A 21,933-nucleotide genomic window follows, 5' to 3' on the forward strand; every position below is an offset into this window, starting at 1 on the left:
GTTCCCTCTGGTGGACCTCAAGGCAGGCCGATCACTCGCAGGTCTTGGTCATGGACGCCGGGTGACAGACCACCTGGTACAGGCCCGGCGGAGCCACAGTCTGCTCTCCTCCAAACGCAGGAACTAGGGACCGAAACTCAGAATCTCAGAAAGTCATGCAGACCAGGATGACGAAGTCTGAGACCGAAGACCGCAGAATCTTAGAATTAAGAGTTGGACCGGATTTAGACTCTAATAAAATTGTTTTAATAGCTAAAATGCCCACATCACGAGGGAGTTAGAAGGGGGTAGGGGATCGCCGTGGCCGTGGGGTCTCGGAATGCTGGTGCGGACCCGCAGGAGAGGGGCGGGGTTCTGGGATAGAGTGACAGGGACTATGGGGTGACCCTCAGGGAGAATGGGCAGCAACGAAGCCTGAGATCTCGGGAGAAGCGCTCTGTTGTCTGCCTCCCCCGGGAGAACTGCCCCGAACCCCGCTTCAGAACCCCTAGCTACAGCTCACCGCGGTGCCTGCTTCTCTAGCCTTCAGCCTTAGGTGCCTGCCCACAAGCAATATGGCACCAAGGGCGTCGCGGCAAGATGGGGCGGGGACGGCAGTTCTCGCGAGAGCCGCGCTTTCAGGTCCTTAACCGGCGCAAGCGCCCCATCTTCCGGTCTTTCGGCTTTCGGCTCGGAGGAGGCTCAGGTGCACCTTTCTTCGGTCGTCCCGAATCCGGGTTCATCCGACACCAGCCGCCTCCACAATGCCGCCTAAGTTCGACCCCAACGAGATCAAAGTCGGTGCGTGCTTAAGATGTGGCCGGGGCTTCGGGATGGTGCATCCCTCCCCGCGTTCCGTCCGGCTTGCGGCCTCCGCCGCAATTGCCTTTCCCACGGCGGGTTTTAGAGCCGCAGCCGCTGCCCCCTAGAGGCTGGCCCTCTGGTGTTGCGTTCAGGGCGCTGTGTGGTCCTGGCCGACCCGCTTTCTGGGCCTCAGCTTCCCCACGTGTAGATGGGGGGGCAGGACCGGACGACCTGTGGCGGCTTTGCAGCCCCCACCCTTGGGTAAGGTTTGTCTCCGGGCGCGTCCCCCTAGGCTCCGTTGGCCGGCGTCCGGGGCTTCCTCCACGCCGGCGCGGTGTGGGCCTCGGCAGCGGTAGCCAAGCGGAAGGCCGCTGTCCCACGTGGCGCTTGGAGCGGTCCACGCCTTGGGGGGAGGGGTGTCCTGCCTCGCTCCCCCCCGAGGTTCTTGGGGCTGTTTTGAGAAGAGGCAGAAGGTGGTGTGGCCAGGCCCGGAAAGATGCGTTGGGAGGGCTGTGACTTGGGGGCTCCCCTTGCGGAGGCACTGATCCCTTTCCTTCTCCCAGTGTACCTGAGGTGCACCGGTGGCGAAGTCGGTGCCACGTCTGCCCTGGCCCCCAAGATCGGCCCCCTGGGTCTGGTAAGTCATCCTTGTGGAGGGGCGCTTTTTGTATGCGGAGAGCAGAGTTCGACTCTGGCTTGTGCAAACACGATTGTGTCTGAGGTGCCCCTGACAGTGAGCGATTGCCATCCCCGGCTAGGCCTGAACTGGCACTAGCCGTCACAGAAAGGTTGTAGGTAAAGATGGAACCTGGTACCTTGAACCTGTAACTTTCCAGTGCCTCTTAGCGCTGCTCTTAGTGTCCCTGAGAGACGGGATAGAGGAGGTTTTTGAAGTCAGGAGTGGCTTAGTGACACCGCATAGCCTACTTGGCCTGTTTCCTAGGGAGATGGGCATATGGCTGCTGGGAAGATAAAATGGGGTGTGACATGAGGATCTCGGTGAATGTTACAGTAGCTTGTATTAACAACTCTGCTCTGAACCTACTGATTAATGTGATTAGCTTTACCTAGGATCAGACTTATTAACCTGCTTTTTCCTCCATTTTATACTCTTTACTGAACTTCCTTTTTCCTGAATATAATCAGGCCTTTATTCTTTGAGCAGTGGTCTCCTGTCTGAAAAGCTCTCCCACCATGGTTTTGCTTAAGCAGTGTCCTCATTACTCTTGGCCCTTAGCTCAGCTGGCACTCACTGGACATCTCTCCTGTTCAGGGAACTGTAAAGGGGCAAATGCCCAGACCTCATCCCCACAGATTGATTAGGGTTGGTCAGACACAAGGACCTGGTGTCTTTAAGGAGGCCCTCGGTGATTCAAGTGTAAGAGAGTTGAAAATAACCACATAGGTCCTTAGGAGAGGGTAGATAGATAAGGGCCCTGGTCCCATTGTGGCCTTGAACCCGCAGTTTACAGCCCTGGACCAACTAAACCTGCAGCCTCAGTTTTCCAGTTTAGTATGGTGATAGCCATGCCTTGATTGGGCAGGCAAAGTTGAACGTGTTTCAAACAGCTTGCTTGTGCTGCCAAGTGAGGAGGACTGGGCAGATATTCAGACTGCTTCGATGTAGGGCATGGTGTGATATACCTTTTATTTCTGCAGTCTCCAAAAAAAGTTGGTGATGACATCGCCAAGGCAACTGGTGATTGGAAGGGTCTGAGGATTACAGTGAAACTGACCATTCAGAACCGACAGGCCCAGGTACTTGGTTTGAGGGAGGGCAGAGGTAGGGATTCCTGGGAGGAAGGTTTTTTGCTGACATGGTCACCTGCCACCAGTGGTGAGGTAAGAGCAATTTTATCTGTGGGGAAGGCTTTTGAGAGCATGGGTCAGATATTAACTCTTCTCACTTTTGAGACACTGGGTAAATCACTTGTTTGCTGGGGTAGGACGTGTTTCAGGTTATGAAAATTAACCTGAATGTACAGTAAATGTGGCATCTGGCCCATGGATTCTGAGAGCCAAGGTGCATGGTAGTATGGGTTGTTCTCATTGGAGGGTGGGGTAGGGTATGTTATTCCCATTGAGAATCTCTTCCGCAGATTGAGGTGGTACCTTCTGCCTCTGCCCTGATCATCAAAGCCCTCAAGGAACCACCAAGAGACAGAAAGAAGCAGAAAAACAGTGAGTGGCTTTTTCCCTGGTAGTATGTGAGTGGTGTTGTGTGCCCAGTGTTTGATACACAGCCGCACGTGCTCCCTTTAATGAAACCTAGGGATGGCACAGGTATTTGTTAAGCTGTTCCAGAGCGAGGCACTGCCAAGAGGTGCCATGTGGCTCTCCCCAGTCCCTGGTGTGGAACAGATCCCACCCAACGCTTGCAGGAGGGACATGTTCAGGCAGGGTGAAGAAACTTTAGAAAGATAACCAGTAATCAAGAAAGAGCAGCTTCCTAGCTGGATGACAGACCCTATGGACAGCTTTAATCAACCTCAGTCACTTCAGCATGTTTTTTCTCCTCTGCAAAACAGTCCCTTCCACATAAGGTTAGCAAAGACTTTTGTCCCTAGCCACCCGCCACTGCACCTGACCAGTTTTCTGTTGGCTGGTGCAATCCAGTGGTGAGCTGATACTAAACCCCAGCTTAGGAAACAGGGTTGTTCTTCATGTGGATGACTCTGTGCCGAAAGCATGGGAACAGGTTAGAAATGGGTGAGGGAAGACTGACTGGTCTGCTCTGGCCTCAGGTGGTAACAAAGCTTTTGCTGTTTTTTATTTTCTGCAGTTAAGCACAGTGGAAACATCACTTTTGATGAGATTGTCAGCATTGCCCGACAGATGCGGCATCGATCTTTAGCTAGAGAACTCTCTGGTAAGAACGGAACAGTATGGGGCCACCTAATAGTCAAGCAAGATGTATTCACTTAGTGGCATTTTCCCACTTAGAGGGGACTTTATTTTGTAAGACCTGAAATTGCGGTGTGGTGTCTTTCTGGGTTTGAAAGAATCTGGGTATCATAGGACCTGTGGACATTTTTGCATTCAGAGCTTTTAAATATATGGAGCTATGAAGTTTTGATTAGGGGAGCAGTGATGATTATTCCTGTATTCCATAAAATAGTTATTCCTCTCCTTGCCTGTATTTCCCCACTGGTATCTGAGGATTGTGAGGGATGACAGTCCCTCTGATTCCACCTTTTCTTAATTATAGGAACCATTAAAGAGATCCTGGGGACCGCCCAGTCTGTGGGCTGCAATGTTGATGGCCGCCACCCTCACGACATCATAGAAGACATCAACAGTGGTGCGGTGGAATGTCCAGCTGTAAGTGACTTATGCATTGACTTGCTTAAAATCAGGGTGAAAACTGGAGGGGAAGCTAACTAATGTATCCTTGGGGAAAAGGTGGAAAATTCTAGAAGTGCTCAATAGTGGGGCTGGGAGATAAGGTTTTTTTGTCTTATTACTGAGGGTTTTTTTTTTCTTTTCCACAGAGTTAAGAACTGCAAGAAAAATAATAAAGGGTTATTTGACAACCAGTGGACTTTCTGATGTGGCCTCTTCCTTGGGGGAGCCTAGGCTTTGTGGTCAAATGGTGGTCATTGAGGCCAGGGTGACAGAATCTGGGGATGGAGCAGCAATCTGTGGACAACACATTTCTGTCCTGTATGGGACTAGCTCAGAAAATACCTAGAAAGGAAGTCTGCTTTTGGAGACACATTCATGGAGCTCCTCAAGAAATAGTTCTTGGTCAGAAAGAAAACTTGGGGAGTTAAACACTTAGGGAAGGAGCTCTTCATCCCAAACCAGTTTAATCATTTGGTGGGTTCTGGGCCCAGGGCCCATGATTCAAGGCTTTGCTCTCCATTCCAGTGTACAGCTGTGGTTCAGAACCACTGATGGGACAACTAAAGAACCTGACCTTTATGAGTCCTCTTCTGTAGTTAGCAGCTCCTAGCCCTACCCTGGTTTGCTTTAAACCAGTCACAGACTATTTTCTAATGAATGCTTTCATCTTTCCTAAGCCTCTCCCTTGTCTTTTCCTTAGTTCTGTTCCTTTTGAGTTTCTAGAGCTCATCACTCACTTTCACCTTATTTGATATGCAATGAATGAACCTCAAACACCTGGACACTGAGACAAAGCTACCCGAGCAGCCTGAAGTACCACCTGGAAGGGGCTTCTGGGCACTAGCCTAAAGGGAGTTGGGAATGACGGCACCAAGAACTTCGTTTCCCTGCCATTGGTCACTTGGCTGTCCCACTTGGTCATGGTGGTTTAGGTGGTTTTTAGTCACAGGTGCAAGCAGGGGTGGAAAACTGCTTTAGTGGAAAGGACTGCCCAGAGATCGCTGGAGTGAGGAACATTCCAGGACACGGGCAAGTCCGCAAGGAAACAAAGCTAGAGGCCTTGGGTGATGGCTGAGGGTACAAACAGCTTACCTTACAGTAGACCAGTAATGGGGAGTCTCAAATCAGGCTTACCTAACCAAAAACCAAGTAAGCTCACAGCAGTTTATAAGTGCTGAGATGAGATCTACACCATTTGGGTGCAAGGGAGAAAGGAAGCAGGCCAACAGGCTAAAGAGCTGTCAGCAAGAGGGGAAAGTAAAAAATGACTCACCTGCCTCTGAGCCAGGGAAAGCATGGCTGCCGTCACGTTGCCCCAGTTTTGTTAGCCTTCCCTCCCTTAAGAACTCCGTTTAAAGGTATGTACCTTGCTGAGGGATTTCATTAGCTTCTTCCTGCACCCTCAACCTCACTGTCCTTCCTCGGTCTTGACAGCAGTAACTAGAATAGAGCATTTGAGCAGCTCAGAAAGTGCAGGTTGTGTGCAGCTGTGTCTAGAGTCAGCATCCCTCCCCCAGCCCCATTCTAGTAACAGCTGGCTCTAGAATCCCCTTCCTCACTTGAATTCACTCCCCCAAATCTTAAACCTCAGTGGCTCCACTATGGGAAATACTCGTTCCTGGCTAATATTCTTGTTTTTGTTTTGTTTTTTTTGTGGTACGCGGGCCTCTCACTGTTGTGGCCTCTCCCGTTGCGGAGTACAGGCTCCGGAAGCGCAGGCTCAGTGGCCATGGCTCATGGGCCCAGCCACTCCGCGGCATGTGGGATCTTCCCGGACCGGGGCACGAACCCGCGTCCCCTGCATCAGCAGGCGGACTCTCAACCACTGCGCCACCAGGGAAGCCCCTGGCTAATATTCTTGATTCTCCTGTTGCAACAGCCCTCATTCAAGCAGAGACTACTACAACCAGACCACTGCCAAAACACCTGGCCTTTTAAGTAGGAACCAAGTCTTTCACTCATTCTTTATAAATCAACGTTTCTGGAGTGCTTTTACCACTGAATTAAAGGTAAATCTTTAAAACTGAATTGGAGTTGGGTTGTCTAAGATGTTGAGAAAGAAGAGAGCACCTGAGACCTTCCAGATGCAACATGTAAAAAATAGTGACTATTTATTAAAGGTGCTTTTGCATGTGGCTCTGGGCTAGACTTAAAGTCAGATGTCCCCAGATGCCTTCAGATTACGTGAGGTCCCCATCCACTTTGGTTATGTTCGCAGTTACTCTCCAGCATGGAGTCTCTGATGTCTAATGAAAGCTGAACTACACCTGAAGGCCTTCCCACACTCACTACATTCGTAAGGTTTCACACCAGTGTGAATTTTCTGATGCTGACTAAGGGATGAGCTCTGGTTAAATGCCTTTCCACACTCATTGCACTCATAGGGTTTTTCTCCTGTGTGAATTATATGATGTCGAATAAGGGCTGAGCTCTCACTGAAGAACTTCCCACATTCATTACATTTATAAGGCTTCTCCCCAGTGTGGGTCTTTTGGTGGATTATAAGGTTTGTGCTTTGGCTGAAGGCCTTCCCGCACTCATTGCACTTGTAGGGTTTCTCTCCAGTGTGAGTCCTCTGGTGGTTTGTGAGGTTTGCACTCTGGCTGAAGGCCTTCCCACATGCATTACATTTGTAGGGTTTCTCCCCTGTATGGATTCTCTGGTGCTGAATAAATGCCGCACAGTAGCTGAAGGCTTTCCCACATTCGCTGCACTTGTAGGGCTTCTCCCCTGTATGAGTCCTCTGGTGGTTTGTAAGATTTGCACTGTGGCGGAAGGCCTTCCCACAGTCACTGCATTCGTAAGGCTTCTCTCCAGTGTGAATTCTCTGATGCTGAACAAGGGCTGAACAGTCACTGAAGGCTTTCTCACACTCACTACATTTGTAGGGCTTTTCTCCGGTATGAGTTCGCTGGTGTTTTGTAAGGTTTGCATTCTGGCTGAAGGCTCTTCCACATTCACTACATTTATAAGGTTTCTCTCCGGTGTGAGTCCTCTGGTGCTGAATAAGAGATGAGCTCTGGCTGAAGGCCTTCCTGCATTCATGGCACTCATATGGCTTCTCCCCAGTGTGGCTCTTCTGGTGCTGAGAAAGGGAAGAACAGTAACTGAAGGCTTTGCCACATTCATTACATATGTACGGCTTCGCTCTGTGAGGTTTAATTATATCTGAATTCTTCCTGAAGCTCTCTGTGTGCGTTTCACATTTACGGGGCCTCCCTTCTGTAGGAACTCTCTGCTGTGGAGAAAGAACTGGTCTCAGATTGAAACTCTTCCCCAGTTCACCGTTTCTGTGATCTGAATCCCCAGAGGGCATCTCTACACTTGGGTCTTGGAATGATTCTTCAGAAATGTCTTGTTCAGGTGGTGATTCAGATACAATCTTCCAATCTGAAGAATATTTACAAAAGCAATTTTAAAGATTCTTTTGGTGAAAGAAAAGATACCGAAAGACAAAAGGCTGAAGGAGTCTGGCTGAGCTCTTATGTGGGACAGGTTCGATGCTTCCACCCCCTTTCACCCAGGATGCTTCCGTTCTAAACCACAATGATCACAAAGCTTTTCAGAGACTTGAGCATTCTTTGCTCCCTTTCCTAAACAGCAGAAGTTTATCCTGAACCTGCCTCAGATGCACTCCTCTCCTTTCTTTCTGACACTCCTCTCCTGTGCTTTTGCCAAGTACTGGGTTGTCTTAAGCTGTCTTCTTAGTCACAATTCTCGGTGTGGTTTTGGGCAACCTACTATTACCAGGATTGAACAATTCACTTAAAACTGATGACTGATGCCAGCAGGATGAATGTTTTCACCTATCAAATCAGCAAGATTTCAAAAAAAATGGTTAATTCTAGAGTGTTTTAAGAGTGCAGCATTTGGGATATCTCACACACTGGTGCGGCTGCATAAATGGACAGGCTTTCTGGAGAGTAATCTGGCTGCATGTGTGAAGAGTCTTTAAAATGCTGACACAGAATTCCACTTCACCTGCATTAATATCATTTGTTGTCAACACTGCATCATTTGTCAAATGAAAAGCAAATACCTAAATGTTTAATAACAAGGAATGACTATATAGTATAGCCAATCAAGGGACACTGTTCAGCAGTTATAAGTCATGTTTGAAATCTGTACATTATAATTCCTTTTGTAGAAAGGTATTTATTGAAAAAACACTGGCAAGTTATACAATGAAGATAAGCTGTGTTGTCTTTGGGTTGTGGGATTAGGCAGGGGTAGTTTTTATTTTCTTCAACGCTTATCTGTATTTTCTAATGTTCTCCAGTGACTATTATTTTTATAATAAAAGTTATAAAAACCTTGCTTTCAAGGACTATGCAGTGATAAAAATAAACAACATGCTTGTTAGATGAAAGAAGGAATATGTAAAATTACATACTGTTACTTAATTTTAGAAAACGCTGCTTTTTGTAATACGAAGATTGAAGGTAATACCTCTGTGTGGTGGGATGACAGGAGATCTTGATTTTCTTTTTTATTCTTTTCTAAACTTAAAATGAACTTATTTTTATTAGAAAAAAGTTATTTTAAAAAGAATAACATTGCTTTTATAGTATGGATGGGGGTGGGTGATATTTTTAAAAAGAGTTACTGATTCTTAATCCCCTTTGGGACCTCATTCATTTTAAGAGAAAACCTTAAAGTGTGAATTAATGTATAATATTTGCAAAGTATTAAAACTAAGTGAACCCAATGGTCCCAGACATCTCTCTCTGTCTCCTTCATAGAGGCTTATAGCTAAGGAAGTGAAGTTTTAGGGAAGGCTATGGAGCTTCTTTTCACAAGGGTCAATTTTCCTGAAAAGATTCTTCCTGTTTCTACCTTATTTAGGAAAACAGCAGGTTAGTTTTAGGTATGCTTTATTTGAATTTCTATACAGAATCTTGACCCAGACCGCCTGGGTTCAAATCTGGGTTCAACCTCTTACTAGCTGTGTGACTCTGGGCAAATTACTATGCCTTGGACTTATTATTTGTGAATGTAGCTCTCTTACAGAATTATTAAGAGGACTAAATGAGCTAAAACACAAAGGACCCAGAATGATACCTGAGGAACAGCAAGTGTTATATGAGTGCCTGTTATTAACTTGGACCTTTTCCTTGTAAATCATATTAAATGGTTTCCCATTAAGCAGGTTTCCCTCTAAGTTGCATGTGCATTCGAAGCCCAGTCTACTAAGAGCACCAAAGTTCCTGTTTCGGGTTGAGGGTATCTCTATGTTACTTGGTATTTGGTCTTACAGCTCTCAAAAACTGACCATCTATCTAAGTAAAAGATGGAAAGGAGAAGAAAAGTGACAACAAAAGAAGCAGTGGGAGAAAGGAGCAATTAAGAAGACTATGCGGGGAATTCCCTGGTGGTCCAGTGGTTAGAACTCTGCGCTTCCACTACAGGGGGCATGGGTGCTGGCTCCTGTATAAGATGGTCTAATTATATTCGAAACTGAATATACCCAAAACAGAACCGCTGATTTTCCCTTTCAAGCCAGTGTCTTTGTCAGTCTTCCCATTCACCCAACTGCTCAGGCCAGGATCATCCTTAATGTCTCTTTCCCACACATCCAGTCCACTAGCAAGTCGTGTTGGCTTTAACACCCAATTATGTCCTGATCCTCCTCCTCAGCAGCCACCATCCTCTCACTGGAATGTCCTAACTGATCTCCCTGATTCTAGTCTTGAACACTGAAAGTCTAGTCTCCACACGTTATCTTTTCAAACACAAATATTATCCCTTCCCTGCTCAAAACCCTCAATGGCTTCCTATCTTCCTATTTGAATAAAACCTGAACGCCTTCCATGGCCTCTAAGCCTTACATGATCTGCCCCCTGCCTAGCACCCTCCCCACTTGTTTACTGAGTCCTAGGCTCTTCTCATCCTAACACAAGTCTAACTTATTCCCAACTCAAAGCCTCAACACGTGGTGTGGCCTAGAATGTTCCTCCTCCGGATACTTATACGGCTGGCTCATTCTTTTCCTTCAGATCTCAATTCCAGTGTCACCTCCTCAAAGTGGTCTTCCCTGTTCATCCGATCTAGGATAGCCCCCACCCCACCTGTATTCCCCTTTCTCACAGTACTCATCACCATCCAATATTGTATCAGTTATTTTGTTTACTCGCTGTATGTACGTTCCTCACTAGGATGTAAGCAGGGACCACGTCTTGTTCTCTGTTGCACCTCCAGTAGCTAAAACAACGCCAGGCATGTACCAAGCAGTGAGGCAAAGGCAGGTCGAAGACCTGGGTCTGTCTGTCACTGTGGGAGGGGTGGGATGGAATAACAGCTCTGAAACCAGCCCAGGAGGCACAGCGATGCCCAGGATGCTCGGTGGGTCTCAGAGCAGAGGTGCGACATCACAGGAGCAGTGTTTTAGCTACTCTAATAGCCAGATTTAAAACTTTCCTCCAGCTACTTCACTGTTACAGAATTAATACCGCCCTACATTGTCGACAACTTTTTTTCATATATATTAGTTTGTCAAAGAGTGAGACAGATTTTGTTATCCACATTTTTTCAGATATAGAAACAGACGACCACAATTTAGTGGTTTACTCTGAATCCATGTAGTTAATACGTAGCAAGCCAGGACCTGGATGCGTCTTTCATGGGTCCACATCTGAAGTTGCTTCCACACTAATACGCTACACTAATACCTCAGGGCACAGATCTTTGTGGTAACACCTTTTCCCAACTTCTGTTTCTAGTGACATGGTGATTTGAATCTTTTTCAGTAACCTTTAAAGGATCCTGAACCCCTCTGAGGCTGTGATGAAATCTTTTCCCAGAAAGATGCAGTTATTGCCACAAAACACTGTATTCAATTCCCGAAGTTCCACACAGGGTTCTCTGGATTCAGATTAAAAGGTCCTGCATAACAAGTATGCTGTGCTGGGAAGCAGGGGGTTTGGGAGAAGGAAGCAGCAGGCAGTGAGGCTCCCTGTAAAGGGAAGTATTTCAGCAAGTGTGAGTGGTGCCTGGAGTTACAAGGGCTGAGGTGACATGTGATAGGCTGCTTAGAAAGAGGATAAAATGTGAAGAAGAGTTCAGATGAACCATGCACAAAATAAGCCAGAGGCTTTGTTTTCATTGTCCTACAGCAACCATAAAAGATATAAAGCATTAGACCGCATTTTTAGAAAAATTTAAAATTTTGTCGCCTTAAAGTTGTTAAGTTCATTGTACCTCTGATACTTTAAGTTTCAAAGTATCAGAAGTGCCTGGAACCACAGGCCCTGCCAGAGGTCAGACATTTGCAAGGGCTGAAATATGAAGGCGGGGGTGGAGTGAGCAGCCTTAGATGAGTAGCAAGAGATAAAGGCAGAAACTATGGTTTCCCTTGCTCGTTTTCCCTAAGTTTCTTAGTATCAGACCTTCAGAAAATTCCAGCATGGCCACGAAGAGGGAGAGAAGGGGTGTGGGTGCAGAATCCAATAAAGGGTTAGTCAGAGAAGGGAGTAGCAGTAGGTGTCACAGCTGAAGCATGGCTAAAGGTGGGTACTTGAGATCCTCAGTGAGGTGAACCCGAAGCAGGGAATGTGCTAGGCCAGCAGAGATGACTCTCATTTCCCAGAGGCCAGCAATACCACCAGTGCTCCCAAATGCCTCCCAGCCTGGGGAGACTGAGTAGACAGTGTGGATAGAGGGCTTTGGAGTCTGACCGATGTTGCTTCAAACCCCAGCCTCGCCACTTTCTAGCTGTGAGGCTCTGAACCAGTGAGTTAGCCTTTCTCAGCTTTATTTTCCTCATCTATAAAACAGGGATAATAATATCTACCTCACCGGTTGTTAAAATACTCAAATGCACTAACGCATGTTTCAAAGGGGCTTTTGCTCCCGAGACTCTGACTGGCTTAGTGCTTGCTCACATACCTGGACAGGTACTCCTTAGGCCTTCTCTCTCCAGCATCCATGAACCTTCCCTTTGTTCCAACTGGGAGTTCATACCAGGCTGGGAGACTGGAAGTCCTATTTAAGGGGGACAAAAAGTGGGGTTTAGAGATCTGTACTAAGTATAAATAGCCTCCCAGAACTGAGGGGAGTGGAAACAGGTCATTCATATCATTCATTCAACAAATATTTATTGAGCACTGAGCACTGTTTATTGGTACCAGGCGCTAGGGGACACAGCAGTAAATAAGATAGATACGGTGCCAAGGTCTTAGTAGAGCATTTCTGAAAAGAGCTAAAGTAACAGCCTCAAGGAGGGGTCAAGCCAGGGAGCTAAGCAAGCCCATGAAGCCAGATACTTAAGAAGATGGGAACTTAGTGACTATGGAGGAACTGGCCTGAAGGCTACGCCACCCTTCCTGGGAAATAAGAAAATGGGGAGGTGCAGCCTCGGGGGGAACAAAATGAAACTGCCTATTTCCCAAACCAGAACGCAGAGATCTTTCACTAGGGAACGAGGAGGAACAAACACTACCCCTCTGGTGCAGCAGAGCCACTCAGGATCACTCGACACTGGGAAGTAAAACATTTTCAGAACTGAACAAATTCTGCATTTTCAATGGTTTCCTTACCCAGTAGGACCAGGTTTCTGGACTTTTCTGGCATCCCTTCCTTGAACCTGTCCCTCAGAGTAGGGGCCAACTGCCTCCATCCCTTCTGGGTAAAAGCTACAGTCACACTGTTGAAAGGGTGTGGATCCCTGAAACAACAAGCATATTCCTTCTTGCCCAGTGGCCTCAGAATACGAGGGGGTGGGGAGGTTGGCAGCTCTGGGTGTGTTGGTTAGCGGGCCTACAAAGGGTCTTCGAAAGGACTCAGGGTAGTTCCAGAAAAGCATTTATTGATCACTTCTTATGTGCCTAACATTATATTGGATATTGATGCACAAAAATAAATAAAATACAGTCTCTCTTGTCTTCACATGTTTATACTTCTAGTAGACTTTATACATAAATAGAAGAAACTGTGTATATATATGAGCAGTAATTGGGCAGAACTAACAGGTGCTTGGGAATTAAAAACGCCAATATAGAAAAAACAAAATTAGAATGTGTGAGTTTATGCAACAAGGAATCAGCTGCAAATTAGCAAAGAAATGTGAATGATTAATGTTTTCAGAACACTTAATAAATATTCCTGCTTACTCAGACATCACACAGTACGGCAGGAAAGCCAGCACGTATGCAACCACCTGTAATAATGTGTCAAAGAGATGGACACATTAGTTGCTAGGATAACAGAGGAGGAATCATAGATGTAGGGCAACCTGGCCTTCAAGGAGCAGGTTCCTCAGATGGAGAAAGAGAAGGATGTCCAAGGCAATGGAGGCATCAGGAGCAAAGGCACGGAGGCAAGAGAGTCTTTGCCTATTTTCAGCTTAGGAAATGGTACCTCCAGTCACCTAGTTGGCCATGTCAGACAACTGGGTGCTATCTTCCCCTTTCTTGCAGCTCCTCATGTCAACTGCATATTCATTCTTCCTCCTCAATATCATGAGAATTCATGCATTTCTCTCCATGCCCCTGCCACTACCTTGCTTTAAGCCACCATCGTTTCCCAAATCATAACTAGTCTCCTGATTTCTAATTTTACCTGTCCTTCCAATACATCCTTCACACTGAGAAATGCACTAAACGGGACAAAGAGGGTCATTTTTAAAAATGATGGAATATTTAAAACATTTGGGTCATTTTATAATAATCAAGAGAGTAAAATCCATTATGAAGATATAAGGGTCATGAACCAAATAACAAATATATAATTCATAAAGAAAAAACTGTAGGAAGTGCAAGGAGAAATTTAAAATATAGCTACGAGAGATGTTAAACAACTTAGTTGTTGACAGAGTTAATACAAAATAAACAAAAAAATAAAGGTATGGAAGAAATGAGTAATTTAATAAGGTTGAGCCATAAAACCTACAGCTGCAATCACACTATACCTGGATGTTTTGTGTGGAGAAGAGACACAAACTTTGCCTGCATGGAGCACAGACCAGCTAAATGTGCAGACAAGAAACCAAAGTCACGATTTTGGCATATCTAAAAAAATAAAGACCCACCACCAAAAATATTCAATATATATGAACAAAATAGGAAGAAAATGAATTAGGGGATTCAACTCAAGAGATTTTGAAAAATGAATTTTAAAATAAATCTAAGGAAAGCAGAAGCAAAAAAACTAATACAGAAAATTTTGTTAATAAAGAGTAAAACTGATGAGGAAATCCAAGAGCAGGCTTTCTAAAAATGAAAACAGACCAATTCCTAGTCTAGTCAAGAAAAACAAAGGGAGAAGACAGTTCTTACCCTCATAGAAGGACTATGAAATGGAATTTATTAGAAATAATTCTGTAGAATACTCTTAATGAAATTGGGGAAATATTAATCAAATTCTACTAAGTGTAAATAAAAAGAAGGTTACAAATCAGGACAAACCCATTTGGGGAAAACAGAAAAAAAAGAATATGACTAAAAGGACACAAATCAAAATGTTAAGTGTTATTTCTTTGTAGGATTAAGTGTAACTTTGGGGGGGTATGTTGTCTATACTTTTCAGGTTTTCTATAAAGAGCATGAATTCCTTTTGTAATTAAAAACCAAAAACACCCTTAATATTAAAAAAAAAAAAAAAGAGGCTGCCTTTCAGAGTAACTTTCCAACTTACTTGGGGCCCAGCTGTGAGGAGACCATCTGCCATTCCTTCCTCTTCTGTGCCTTCCTCTTGGGGAAGGGCAGGATCTGGAGAAGGTGGCTCTGGAGGAAGAGAAAGAAAGCAATGAGGCATAAAATTTACAGCTCACCAAGCTAGAAAGTCTCAAATTTTCACTCTGAAGAGAGTGTTCAAATGACATTATAGGTCCCAGGGCTCAATGAGGCTGAATTTGCAGACTTGCAATGGGATAGAAATTTTCCAATTTCCCTTCCTACCTCAGAAGTTCCATCAATTCACTCAAACACAGGAAGGCATTAGAGTGTAATAGAGTCTCAAGTATTCCAGATCTACCACTTACCAGCAGTGTACAAATCATGTAACCTCTCTAAGTCTCATTTTTCTCAACTGTAAAATGATAATATCCCATGTAAAGTTGCTGTGAAGATTTAAATGCAGACAAAGCAGTTGACACAATGCCTAGCATGTAAATATACAGCTTACAACTATTACCAATTAAGTTCCTTGGAGAAAGTGGCTCTGCAAATTTAAGACATTTGCTTAATCAAAAGAAGAGGTAATGACCAAGTGGGATTCATCCCAGGAATGAAAGGTTGGTTCAACAAATGAAAATCAATCTGTATAACACACTATATTAATACAAAGGGTAAAAAAACCTCCATATGATCATCTCAGTGAACACCAAGAAGGCCATTTTACAGAATCTGATACCTTTCATGATAAAACACATCCAATAAACTAGGAACAGAAGGGAACTTCCTCAACTTGATAAGAGGCATTTACAAAAAACCCAGAGCTAAAGACTGATGCTTTTCCCCTAAGATCAGGAACAAGACAAGGATGTCTGCTTTTGCCACTTCTAATCAGTATTATACTGGAAGTTCTAGCCAGAGCAATTAGGCAAAAACAAGCAAACAAGCAAACCAAAGGCATACGGAATGGAAAGGAAGAATTTAAACTACCTGTATTTGTGAATGGCATGATTCTGTATACAGAAAATCCTAAGGAATCCACAGAAAACTATCACAGCTAAACAAGTTCAGCAAGGTTGCAGGATACAACATGAATGTACAATAAAAAAAAACAACTCAATTAAAAATGGGCAAAGAGGGGCTTCCCTGGTGGTGCAGTGGTTGAGAGTCCACCTGCTGATGCAGGGGACACGGGTTCGTGCCCCGGTACGGGAAGATCCCACATGCTGCGGAGCGGCCGGGCCCGTGAGCCATGGCTGCTGAGCCTGCGTGTCCAGAGCCTGTGCTCTGCAATGGGAGAGGCCACAACAGTGAGAGACCCGCGTACCGCAAGAAAAAAAAAAAAAGGGCAAAGGATTGAATAAACAGTTCTCCAACTGTATTTCTATACACTAGCAATGAACAATCCAAAAATGAAATTTTAAATTCCATTTACAAGAGCATTAAAAGAACAAAACACCTAGGAATAAATTGAACAAAAGAAGTGCAAGAGTTTGATTGCTGATGTTATAAGCAAAAAAGTATAAATAACATAGGTAGGATACTTATTTTGGTATGGATTAATTTACTTTACTTTCTTAGCCATATCTACCTCTAATCTCTTGTCACTAGTATTCTTCTTAAAGTTGTTTTTTCAAAATATTTTTTCATTTTTAAAATTAAATTTCACACATCATCCTCAACACTGCATTTTTTTTTTTTTTTTTTTTTTTTGGCGTTATGCGGGCCTCTCACTGTTGTGGCCTCTCCCGTTGTGGAGCACAGGCTCCGGACGCGCAGGCTCAGCGGCCATGGCTCACGGGCCCAGCCGCTTCGCGGAATGTGGGATCTTCCCGGACCGGGACACGAACCCGTGTCTCCTGCATCGTCAGGCGGACTCTCAACCACTGCGCCACCAGGGAAGCCCAACACTGCATTTTATATGTAATAGATTTAAAACTGTTGACACCTCTAGTTGACCTTTCTCTGTAGACCATAAAGTCTTTAATTGAGAAAATCATTCCCTACAGACACTGAGGTATCTGTTAAGCTCAGAGCAATTTCTCATAAATTGATGTTATTCTCAATCCTAATTCTTTGTTTTTTTAATGTGTAAATATTTCAGAACAAGTATTTTTATGGATACTGTTGCTTCCATTTAGATACTTTTCTTTAATAAAAAATCATCAAATCTCAAAAAAAAAGAAAAAAAAGTGCAAGACATTGCACTGAAAATTACCAAACATTGTTCAAGGAAATTACAGAAGATCTAAACTTTCTACAAGGCAACAGTAATTAAAATAGTGTGGAACTGATATAAGGATAGACATACAGATCAATGGAGAAGAACTGAGAGTCCAGAAATAAATCCATACATTTATGGACAACTGATTTTCAACAAGAGTGCCAAGAAATTAAATTTCTTTTCAAAAAAATAGAGATGGGACAACTGGATATCTACATGCAAAAGAATGAAGCTGGACTCCTACCTCACACCACATATAAAAACCCAAAATGGATCAAAGACCTAAATGTAAAAGCTCAAACTTCTAGAAGAAAATACAGATATAAATCTTTATGACCTCTGATTAGGCAATGGGTTTCTTAGACATGATACCAAAAGCACAAGCAACAAAAGAAAAGCTAAACTGGATTTCATAAAAATTAAAAACTCTGTGCTTTAAAGGACACTGTCAAGAAAGTGAAAAGATCTGCAAATCATTTATCTTCTAAGGGTCTAGTATCCAGAATATAAAAAGAATTCTTTATATTAAAAACTCAACAAAGAAAGACAAATAACCCAACTTAAAAATGGGCAATGGGTTTGAATAGGTATTTCTCTAAGTAAGATACAAACAGCTATTAAGTATATGAAAAGATGCTCAACATCATCAGTCATTGGAGAAATGCATATCAAACCATTATCAGATACCACTTCACACCAAGATGGCTAAAGTTAAAAAGATGGAAAAAAAACAAGTGTTGATGAGTATGTAGAGCAACTGAAATACTCATACATTGCTACTGGGAATGTAAAATGGTGCAGCCACTGTGGAAAACAAGTCTGGCAGTTCCTCAGAAAGTTAAACAGAGTTACCAAAGTTACCAGAGTTATACAATAATTCCTCCCCTAAGTATAAACCCTAGAAACATGAAAACACATCCACACAAAAACTTGCGCATGCATGTTTACGGCATTATTCATAATAGCCCAAACTGGAAACCACCCAAATGTCCAACAACTGAGGAAGAGATAAATAAAAATGGAATATTATTCAGCCATAAAACGTAGATTCCTTCATGTTACAACATGGATGAACCTTGAAACGTTATGCTAAGTGAAAGAAGCCAGACACATATATCGTATGATTCTATCTTCATGAAATGTCCAGAATAGGCAAATTCATGAGGACAGAAAGTATTGAATAGATTAATGGTTGCCAGGAACTAGGAGGAAGGGAAAATGTGGAGTAATACCAGTTTCCTTTTGGGGTGATGAAAATGTTCTGGAATTAAATAATGGTGACGGACTTCCCTGGTGGTCTAGTGGTTAAGACCCGTGCAGGGGGCATGGGTTGGATCCCTGGTTGGGGAACTAAGATCCCGCATGCCGCACGACGCAGCCAAAAAAAAAAAAAAAAAAAAAAAGGTGATGGTTGCATAACTTTGTGAATATACTAAAAGCTACTGAATTGTACACTTTACAAGTGAATGCATGTAAATGATATCTCAGTTTAAAAAAGGTGCTTTCAAAAGCGTCATTTTATTTGATGCTTACAGCTTAGAGGTGAACGGGGTAGTTAACGTTATTTTACCTTTTCCTCCATGAAGAAACACAGGCTAAGAAAGCTGGCTGGTACCCCAGAGCTTAAACAGGAATCCTAGCCTTCTGATTCTAAATCTCCAGTATCCTCCACGATTTCACAATCCAACTGGGTTGAACCCATCCTCAATATGAGGTGACGCCAACGGGCTCCCATTCCGAACATCCCTGATGCTTCAAGAGGTCTGGAAGATCAGAAGCAACAGAGGAGGCCCTGAGTAAGTCCCATTTTCCTTCCCAGGGCCCATTTCTCTCTACTTTCTAATGCCATGGGTCCATCAACAGTAAGGGACAGGACACAGAGATGATCCAGGGCTGAGCTCCTCAAACTTTTCTGACCCCGGAATTCTTTATTTCACAAAAAGGATCGTCCCCCAGCCACTTGTGGAAAGGATGACCGCCGAGCTCTGATCCGGGTCACACAGCACTGTTAGCGGACAAGCTGGAAGCCACAAACCGCTCCACCACTCCGTCTCACCTCCTTCCTCCAGCATTTGGGTCCCACCTCGCGCCACCGCCTCCCAGCAGTTTTCTGAGCGTCAGCGTCGCTTCACTGCAGCCCCAGCCCCGCTCTGGGCTCTTCTCTCAGGCCTCTCCCCTTAAAGGCCGGGTCTGAGCCTGCGGTGCTGAGCCCGGTCCGGCCTGTCCAGCCGGGTCTTTCACTGTCTCCCCAGCCACAGCCAGGCCTCAGCTGGGGAGCCCGTGGCGCACCTGCCTCGGTCTCAGGCAGAACACCACGTGAAAAAGCCGCTGCCACCTACGCGAGAGAGCTCCCAGCTCCCGCCTCCGGCACGAGCTCAGAAACTGCGGCCGCAAACCCGCCTCTCGCTCCAACGGGACGCGCCTGAACAACGCCACTTCCGGTCATGCGCACATGCCTCCCTGCGCCACCGGACTTCATTTCCCAGAAATCTCCGGGCTCGTTACTGGCCAAAGCCTTTTTCTGTCTCTCGGTGCCAGGTTGTGACCCGCACACCCTCGTGGACAGTATTTCCCAGCGAGGCTTCCGCCTGTTCTTGCTCCCAGAATCTATTTCCCATCACGCTTTGTTGCACATGGCTTTCAGGGCCACCGGATCCAATGACTGGGGCCTCTTGGACAGGAAGAGACTTGGCCGCGAAGGCTCACGGGAGTGGTGCTTTCAGCGCAGGCGCAGATCTGCACTAGGTCTAGGCGCCTGGTTTCTGCTCAGGGGTTTGATGTGCCCGGGGCCCGGCTCCACGAGGTCCTCTCCCTCGTCAGTCAGCTCAGGGCCCAACCCCAGCCACCTTCACGGTCCTCTTGCGCCCTTCTGATAGTTTGGGAGGGGTAAAGGAAGTGAGGGCCCCTCAGTGTGAACGGGGCAGCTGCAGGTTGGCCTGGAACGGTCAAAGTATAAAAGTTTATCATCAGGAAGACGTCTTCAGTAATCTCAGGGCAAGAAGCACACTTTAACAGTGTTCAGTTAGAAGTGTTGGGAGAGGAGATTCCTGAATATCCTGTCCTTGGGGGCTTCCGTGCTGCCCCAGGGGATATTTCAGTGGGCTTCCTCAGAGCGTTGATGGAATTTCCCCACAAGCCTGTTGATCTTCACTAATCAAGCAATTTTCTGATGAGCAATTTAGTTTCAGAGGCATTTTGACGTTAAGGAGATGAGAATGTGTTACCTGGGGAGCGGAAATGAGTTTGGGGGTCCTAAGCCTCTTTTCATTTTGTACTCTCTCCCTTTCAATCATAGCTGGTAGTGTTGTTCCCAATATGATTCTACATTTGTGGGTCTTCTATGAATCTCATTGGGATTCACTCCATTAAGCAAGTCACACCCACAGATCTCTTTCAGATAAGCTGTTCTCTACCTTGGGCTTGTGTGATTTTTAGGCTTACAACCTTGAAGGTCAGAAGTCTGAAGTGGATCTCACTGGGCTAAATTCAAGGTGTCTTCAGGGCTACTTTCCTTCTGGAGGCTCTAAGGGGAGAATCTCTTTCCTTGCTTTGTCTAGCTTCCAGAGGCTGCCTGCATTCCTTGGCTAGTGGGCTCTTCCAGCTGGTGTGTTCTGCCCGTGCCACAGGCCCAGCAGGTGCTAAACCCATAATAGCCACTAGGAGGTAGCAAGGGGTTTCTTGCCTTAGCCTTGCGAACCCACCTATGGCCACTGGGGGGTAGCAGAGTGGTTCACGCCGCAGTTGATTCCGCCCGTGTCCACCGGGTGGTGTTAGGGAATTTCTTGCCTCGTTCTCAGAAGCCAGGATTCTCCTGGAAGTTGTTCTGGGGGTGGGAGTGGGAGATGGGGTGGATGTCGGTTGGCAGCGCACATTTCTATCCCAGGCTGGGTAAAGCGCAGCGTCTGCTGCACCTGTCTTCTGGGGATGTCTCATCCTGCCCCACTTCTTCATGGACCTGTGCCTGATGGTGCTGGACTGGGCTCCTGGGGTAGATACAGGGCTGTCAGCTGGGGCTGGCTCTTAGTCCCTGAAGCACCTTGTGCTCTGATGGGAAGGCCTTAAGGGAGTGTACGGGCACCTCTGAAAAGTGTGTGTGTCCACGATCCTTGGTACCTATAAGTAGGTGTTGGTAGCAATCACAGGTTGCTGAGGCAGTGGGGTAGGAAATAAAGAGAAACACTTGTAAAGATTTCAAATATCCCCTTATGAAGCACCCCTAGAGCTTCACATGCAGCCTCACAACCAGCCTTGCATGCAGCTCCCCGTCTCCACCACAGCCTCCCACCCTCACCTGCACAGCCTTACCACCACCAGCAACTAGACTGATTGAGCACTTATTCAGTGCCATCCTCAGATCTAAATGCTTTACGTGATCATCTCCTTTCATCCTCATAACCCCACGAGGGAGATAACATCATTATGCCCATTTTACAGATGAATGAACTGAGGCTTAGGGAAGTTAAGCGACTTCTCCTGCTCTCCCCCACCGCTCTGCCCTGGACCACTCCACACTTCCATTCCCCTTGTCTCCGGTCTCATTCGGTCTCATTACAAAGCTTAATACAAGATGTCAAGGTGGGCACATGCTGGGCTGCACAGCCTGAGAAGTGAATAAAAACAGGTTACGGAATGGGAAGTAGGGTGTCCCACTTCTGTGCAGTGATGCCGGGAAGCAAGTATGTTGGGGGAGAGATCCTTCAAGACAGAACGAAATTCTCAACAGAAGTTCTGTCTGGTAAGGTGCAGGTGGGAATATTTTATTATTTATCTAAACAAAGGAGTTATTATTTGTAAAGTGCTTAGGATAGTGCCTAGCAGATGGTTAACTGCCATAGAAAATAATTATATGACATAAATCTGTGTTTTCCAGTTTTCCTGCAATAAACATGTATTACTTATACAGTAGACAATAAAAGTAATTTGTAAAAGACTTCTGGCTCCATTAAAGTTAATATGAAGAGAGGCTTCTTTTTT

At 45.3% G+C, this 21,933-nt stretch overlaps 1 protein-coding gene across 2 annotated transcripts; it reads left to right on the forward strand.

Annotated features, from left to right (window-relative positions):
• Positions 1-642: 642 nt before the first annotated feature.
• Positions 643-4,319, forward strand: RPL12 (ribosomal protein L12; the record flags this gene model as incomplete). 2 transcript variants are annotated; one of them, XM_079706092.1, is made up of 7 exons in its annotated part: positions 643-780; positions 1,347-1,420; positions 2,443-2,541; positions 2,883-2,964; positions 3,566-3,652; positions 3,992-4,104; positions 4,275-4,319. In XM_079706092.1, the coding sequence occupies exons 1-7, from the start codon at positions 744-746 to the stop codon at positions 4,278-4,280; spliced, it is 498 nt and encodes a 165-aa protein (XP_079562218.1). In that variant the 5' UTR covers positions 643-743. The 2 variants fall into 2 exon arrangements, with proteins under 2 accessions (XP_079562218.1, XP_079562217.1); XM_079706091.1 differs by lacking the exon at positions 4,275-4,319 and having other exon boundaries at positions 3,992-4,167.
• Between the last annotated feature and the right edge of the window lie 17,614 nt (positions 4,320-21,933).

Source organism: Hyperoodon ampullatus (genome assembly GCF_949752795.1).
Source record: "Hyperoodon ampullatus genome assembly, chromosome: 6".
Lineage (NCBI taxonomy): Eukaryota > Metazoa > Chordata > Mammalia > Artiodactyla > Ziphiidae > Hyperoodon > Hyperoodon ampullatus.